General features: G+C 34.4%; 1 protein-coding gene across 1 annotated transcript; it reads right to left on the bottom strand.

The window, feature by feature from the left end:
* Nucleotides 1-241: 241 nt before the first annotated feature.
* On the bottom strand, nt 242-7066 carry LOC137747689 (very-long-chain aldehyde decarbonylase CER1-like). Its single transcript, XM_068487845.1, has 10 exons — nt 6951-7066; nt 6394-6617; nt 6022-6254; nt 5365-5584; nt 2473-2848; nt 2091-2198; nt 1105-1305; nt 852-947; nt 559-732; nt 242-466 (listed from the first exon to the last, which is right to left on the bottom strand). Exons 1-10 carry the CDS (start codon nt 7008-7010, stop codon nt 287-289), a joined length of 1872 nt encoding a protein of 623 aa, XP_068343946.1. The 5' UTR covers nt 7011-7066; the 3' UTR covers nt 242-286.
* Between the last annotated feature and the right edge of the window lie 375 nt (nt 7067-7441).

The raw sequence follows: 7441 nt of genomic DNA on the forward strand, positions 1-7441 counted from the left end.
TTCCTAAGTTTTTGAGGTTAATTAGGTATATTAAAGCCATGAATTATTAAACAAAAGATCAATAACAATCAAATTTTATCAACGAATAGTTCCATATAAAGTGAAATTCATATATAATAGAGTAACTCATAGATGATGACAACATCTAGCCAGCTATTTGTAGAATATAGCCAGCATTGTCACATGATAACCCAACTGAAACAAGGGATCATCTGATTAAGATCGCGGTGCACTTAGTAACTTCTTTCTTTTTTTTTTTTTTTATTTAATAGGAAGTTGTAGATCTCTAATTTTTTGTGTGAGCGGTAATGATCGTCAGAGGCTGAAACCCATGCACAAGACTTGCTTGCCAAACTTTGTCGCTGTTGGACATGGTGTAACCACACTCATGCTCCTTCCATCCTTCCAAGGCATGCACTATGCCCGCAACTCGCCATGCACTCATCACCCTTCTTGGCAACCAGTTCTGTCATCACAAAATAAATAAAAATAAATAAATAAAGTGTTTAGAGCTTAGGGTTTCGGAAAATTTGACGAATAAATGAAAAAAAGCTTTACCTCGCAAGAGTGAACATTCTCAAGAGATGTGGGAGTCTTCATTGTTGGAGTGTAATGATAGAAGCAGTCCTTGCGCAATTTTTTGGGTGGGAATTGTGAGAAGGGAACAAATAGTGTTCCTTTTGGTGCACGCAACTGTTCTTTTTCCGTCAATCCATCACCCACCAACCATATCTGCAAATTAAATCAATTAGCTTTTATCATCCAACGTATATGAATAGATAAAAAATATTAAAAATATGAAAATATGGGCGAGGAAGGAGAATTTTGAAGCAAATAATTGATATATATACCTTTTGTGCATAGCTTTTTGCAACAATTAGGTTACTTTTAGTGCCATTTAGTGATTTGGTGAGTTTCAAATGCTCAGCCTGGTATAATGTAGCTACCTGAAATATTAAGAAAATTCAGGTTATAAGATAGGAAGAAACATTATCTTAATTACAAACGATCAGGACCGACACATTACATGATCACGTGACCTTGGTATGACAGTTCTACCCTTGTTTATCTCCCCAATGATCTATATAGATTATGTATGTATACCTGGATACCCTTCTGGCTCAAAGCATAGGCAATGGCATAAGCAACCTTTGTGAGATTGCCTCTAAGGACGACTTGAGTTGTCCCTTTTGGAATGCTGTTTAGGATTACAGCCACAGCTAAGCTACTTCCATCCACCACCTTGACTTTGAGATGTGGATGCCTTTGAACATAGAGACCGCCGTATCTATTCAACTCTTCACCCTGCATATACATAATATATAAATTAAATAAATAAACAACTGTTTGAATACATAAAATGTGACAACAAAATACAGTGCGCAGTAATAAATATGGTCCTTGTTCAAGGAAAGAAATTTATATAAAATGGATTAACTGTAATCATGTCATTTCTAAGTATACAATATTACATAAATTTTATCAACATAATTTGCATCATGGAATCAGACTGCCTCGTTTCATTTACTTATTTCCAATCGAGAGGTTAGCAGTAAATGTCGAGTCCTAAATTAAGGTCAAATTTTAGATAAAATGGTTACGTGGTAGAACCTCGAGGTGAGCCCATGTATAAGACAGATGATCACTTTACTTACATGGTATACCATATGGCTGGACCAACAGTGAATTAAATTGTAGAGTACCCTACTGGTATTCTGTATAGACAAATACTTTTGCCATGGACCATGCATTAACTGATACACAGATATAAATACATAGACAAACATTTATAATACATATTATCTACCACAACGCCATTACTAAATTGGGAAGATTTAGTGAGGACTCTGGTAAAATTAATTAACTTCTGATTCAACCAGCGATTAAATTGTAAAAGTTAATTACTTGATTTAAGCCACTTAGTATTATGGTCTAGTGATATTCCTCTTCATTTGTAAGTGAGATGTCTTAGGTTTGATTTTTACCAAAGGCGAATTTGAACGATATTATTGCTAGCTCATTATGAGGCTAAACCTATCCCCTTTCGTTTAGTGTAGATAATATTGTTTGTTAAAAAAAAAAATAATTACCTGATTTAAGAGGCCTAGGCTTAAAACTTTGACACCTTTTTCCTCTGCATCAAGTATGGCTTCCTCAATCAAGCCATTGATAGCTTCACTTTGCCATTTCATAAAGTACTGAGATTTACAAATTAACAAATTAAATCAGATCTCATTAAAAAAAAATTAAAAACAATAATATAAATGTAAATAGAAAAATGTTATTGGCACTCCAAAAATCTCATTCTATATTCCTCATAAGTGTATTTTTCTTTCTTAATATAGAAAGTTTGAAGTATATAATGAGATTTTTAGAGTACCAATAACAATTCCCTATAAATAAATAAATAAACAACAAGAAAAAGAAGAAGTAGACACAGATTTAATAGAGAAATTAAGAATTGGGCCTCACTTGCAAACTGTACTTTGGAATAGCCCAAGTCTGTAATTTGAGCTGGTCAAAGCGGTGCCTTTCGACGACAAATGTACGGCCATAGATCCAAGTTATCATCATGGACCACAATGTGAGAGGCCACAACAACCATAAGTACCACGTCCTTGTGTGGGGCCTAGAGGCCAGGGAAACAAATCCTTGCGGTAGATAATATATGGACTCGGGCGTTGTTAGATGGGTTAGATGGAGGACATCTGGCGATTCCTCCCCTCTCGTGAGCGAAGTTTGATAGAGGGAATCACTTGATTTGTCCATGGTGCCATACATGCAGTCGTAGATTGGCATGAAGAGAGAGTAATTGGTCCTGAATTGTGTATGGTGCAAGGAATGGTACCTGCATTTATATGCACTTTAAATTTGAATTGAACTCAAAAAGATACGTGTGGAGTTGCTATTAGTATTCAAAAATATTTAAATTATTAAATGTTGACAAAGTTAATTAGTCAGACTATAAAACTACACTGTTTTGGCACCTGTCACATAAAGGTATAAAAGAGTGAATAGTTAGTATAAATGTGACATTTCGAGTGTTGATTACGATTGCATGAAGGTATAATAATAAATAATATAAGTTAACAACAACAGTATATATCATAGGTACAATATGATGGTGATGCAACCCCTAAAAATGAAATATAAAATGATATAGATGTATAATGATGGTCTTTGGACCACGTGGACAGCCAATCGCACCAAAAAGGATTTTCCTGTAAAGACATTTATTGCCCGCCCGCCCGCCCATTTATTGGGCATCATGTGCCTAAAATTCTATTAAAGGAAAGGCTTAATCGGGAGATAACTTTTGTGATAAAAAAAATTAGAATTTAAATTTTTATGGTATAATTCGTTAGTAAATTTAGTTTAAAATTAATTTTTTTTTGTTAATTATCCGTTAAATGCAGAAATAAAAATGTATTTTGATGTGTTCTTCTTCCTTGTCTTTACTATTTATCTCTCACCAAGAAAATAATGAAGACGGTTAGAATTCGACTCCTGTATCGTTATATAGCACAAACATCATAGCATCCTGTAAATTTTGAGAAGTGTTTCAAAACAAATCTGAAAATGAATGAAAACCTTGTTAACCAAATCCATCACAATCGCATCAAACCAAAAACCAAACCAATCCGACATAGCGAAATCCAGTCAATAAATAAAAAAAATACTCTCAAACCCATCAGCCAATATACAGCATGTAGAAGCAAAGCAGCTCATGCGGCTGTATCGTTGGTGGTATAGAGGCTGTGTTCTTCGAGATGGGACTCTATGCCCCCTCCCTCTCTTGTCGCTGTTCCGTCTAGGGAATCGGGATGGCCTCTTTTGGGAGTAATTTTTCAATATGACCAGAACACAGGATAATACACCACGTGTCATTATACAAATTGTAGGATATGTGTGTTAAAAAATTTATAACTGAGAAATACAAATTCCCACAATTTATATAAAAATATGTGGTGTATCATCCGTGTTCCGATCACAAGGAAAAAATTATCCTCCCTGGGCCCCTTATGTATAATTCCCAAGTTGGGTTGGAAATAACCCCTCCATCTTGGTTGTAGGCAGATTTTTTTTGTAACCCTTTTGGCTAGATAGTTATTCATACTTACAGGAGCATGTATGTCCCTGATCTATGTAAGAATTGTGCTTATCTTCTCATTTTCTAAGGAGTTTTTATTTTTTTTGTATTTTTGTTCTCCTTGCTGCTTTGTTACTAGAATTCTTATTGACCAAAAAAAAAAAAAATTCTTAAAAAACCCAATTACTACGAGGACCATTTATCCAATTAGACCTAAAGAGAATGCTAAATATTTTATAATATTAGTATCGAAATTGACGTTAACCAATGAAGTGACAGATAGTCTAAGAGAGTCCTCTTAGCATCACTATTTGGAGAAATATTTTATATGTCATTATATAAGCAAAGAACATTTTTTTTTTTTGTCCCTCTCTATCTGTGTCTTTTCACTTATTTGATGACACGTGGAGCACCGAGTTAAAATATCGAGCACTTTGAAAAGAAATTCTTTAAATTATTTGTGTATACATTTTTGTATTGCACTTGGATGAGATCAGAGATTAGGAGAATGTTTCATAATTGTTTCATAATTGTTTGGTGTGAATTATATGTTCTCCGTACTAAAGTACAACAATATATTAACTAAATGTCTTATAAGGACTATAATATCATATTATGAGTCAAATTTTCTGTACTTAAAAACTCTTTGTAGCATATTTTTTACCTATGTATTTGAGTGATACGTGTCATTTAACTTAATTTATTTAGTTTTTCATTTTTATTAAGGAGATAAGTTAAAATGTTAACATTGTTAAATACGGTTTAAATGGATGGTTAGGCGATGACAAATAAGATAGGTCACAGAGATGCCACGAAAAATTTTGGGTGCAGAAGATTTGATCTCATCATATTATGACACGCATGTTTCTATCATATCAGAGTCAGGTTCATTTGAGTGCAACAAACTAAACATCTCTTACTAACAAGGGAAGATAAATATTATTAGATCGTAATGTTAATTGTGGCACAAATTATACCATTCAACTTATTTTCGATAAGATTAATTTTTATGGTATACTTAGTTGTGGATACCTTGCAACAATATCTAATTCCTAAATAATTGAAATTGAAAACAAATAGCATCTATAAGAACGTCATGAAATTTGTTAGAAAATCAATGGTACCAGAATAATTTTGAATAAAATGTGTAAATTTATATGTACTAATTATGTATATGACATATGCATACTTCCCAAGACTTGCATAAAGTAATTCTTCCCTATAACCGGTTGTATTTGTATAAAGACAACGAGAGAGAGTGAAGCAAGACTTACGATGGAGTGTACATGAAATACTTGAGAGGGGGGAAAATGGTGAAGAGCCAATTTGGAATGAGCTCAAAATTGCAATGTCCCATGTTGTTCATGAAGTCAATATAAGTTAAATAACCAGCATAGACTGCGACAGAAGTTGTTCCGGTGAATATAGTTGTCAACATTGGTATAGCAAAGAGTATGAAATATGCGATGTGCTCCGCAAATGGGTGGATCACAGCTGCACAATACATCAAAAAAATATAAGTAATAATTAACCATTTAGAAAATTGTTATTAGCAGTCTATAAAAGTCTGTCTTGCACTCTTTGCTCCTTTATTTTTCTTTGTCAACTAAAATAAGGTGCATGATAATTGATTTTGAAACGTCAATAACAGCTTCTATAGTATAATATTTCGTAAACAAAGAACATTTTCACCAACCAAGAGAAACAAAGAACATTTTTCAGAGCGCCGGGATTATGTGGCAGTACACCATATGCCATTATATTATATACGTAAAACGAAGTTATATTTTCAGGTGCCCCACCAATTGTATAATCACACGCTATGTACCACCCTGTGTTCGAGCGCACTAAAAAAATCTCTTCAAGAGAAAGTGAAGTACAGAACTAATAAAATAAAAACAATGGAAGGGGTACTTGAGTAATTTTCTTACAAGTGATTGGCTCAGTGACAATGGAGGAATGGTGATGAGAGTGGTAGCGAGAGTATAGGAAATGGTGGTGAAGTGCTCTGTGGAACCAGTAGTAGAGAAACTCCACTGGACCAGCATGAAGCAGAATTGTTAGAATAACTCCATCTGTCCTCCACATTGGCAGGTTTGAAGCCCCTGGCAAGTGCCTGCTCCCTAGGTAGAATAGAATTGAGTTGAACAATATTTGATCATCCCTGCCCAAACAAAAATTAAAAAAAGAAAGATATATAACTGAAGAAATTTAGATGAACTGATTATATATAAGACTACATTCGAGGTTGTAATCAGGCAGCGCATCTTTCAGCTTCGAATGGCTTTATTCTTTATACGTACCAGTTTCTTTCTCTGTCGACTTGTTCGAATTCGAGGCCCTTGTCAACAATCCGGCCGTTGCCCTTGGCCGTTCGATATCGAGAAAGAGAGATCCATAACTGGTTGTGGACAAACCTCCACAGAATAAGTGGAAATATGAGGAAATAAGATAGATCTTTATCTTCCTCATCGTTAGCAAAATACGAGTATGTACCGTGAATGATCCAAGGAGCCACGACCACATACTGCATTAAAACCCCATATATATAGATCACAAATTTTAAGTTGTTAATACATCAAAATATGTAATGTATAAACAATGCATATACAATGAAAACCTTAACGGGGGAGGTAACAAAGTTTTCTAGTGTGGACTGGAGCATAGTATGCAACGAGATTCTTGACCGTTCTTAGCCATTACAATCTTGGCCTTGCAACCAGTCGCCCATCCCCTCGTTCATACTATGGGCTGGTCCATTCTAGAATTCTCAGTGTGTGGGACTGTATGTACACGAGAGAGAGAGAGAGAGAGAGAGAGAGAGAGAGAGGTAGGAGCTAGGGTTTGTAGAAGGGAAGACCTTAAAGCTTCCAAGAGGAGTCCATGGCCATTCAGTGAGAATTCCGGGAGTAGTAGCCATATCTTTTTTCTTCCTTGCTATCAAAGCTGACTACTTAATTTGCACACAGACAGTTTTAGCTTTGGGTATGTATGAAAATATATATATATATATATATATATATATATATATATATATAGTAGTTGGTTGATGAGTACGTAACTGTTTTTGTTGTTGCAACAGTGACTTAAATGTATGGCGGTGCCTAAAATGCAGGAGTTTTAAATTCGATTCGGAAATTTTGTCGAAGATGTTCACAAAATAGGTGAAGATGTAAGCAAAGTCCAATAGCAACGTGGCTAAAAGTAATTAAGAGTTGGAAACAGGTGGTGAAAAAATTGTTATGCAATTATGGTTGTATTGTACATTAATTAATTACATGCACTTGCCTTGTATAGTGTCATGCTTTTTTTTTTTTTTTTTTTTTTTATTTTTTTTTTTACTTTTATGGT

Source organism: Pyrus communis, chromosome 10, assembly GCF_963583255.1.
Source record: "Pyrus communis chromosome 10, drPyrComm1.1, whole genome shotgun sequence".
NCBI classification, from domain to species: Eukaryota; Viridiplantae; Streptophyta; class Magnoliopsida; order Rosales; family Rosaceae; genus Pyrus; species Pyrus communis.

Excerpts from the sequence above, each read along its gene's own strand:
- LOC137747689 (XM_068487845.1), bottom strand. The coding sequence starts at position 7,010 with ATGGCTACTACTCCCGGAATTCTCACTGAATGGCCATGGACTCCTCTT. Across the intron at positions 733-851 it reads CAAAAAGCTATGCACAAAAG|ATATGGTTGGTGGGTGATGG; the intron begins GTATATATATCA and ends TTTAATTTGCAG. Across the intron at positions 467-558 it reads AGAATGTTCACTCTTGCGAG|AACTGGTTGCCAAGAAGGGT; the intron begins GTAAAGCTTTTT and ends TTGTGATGACAG.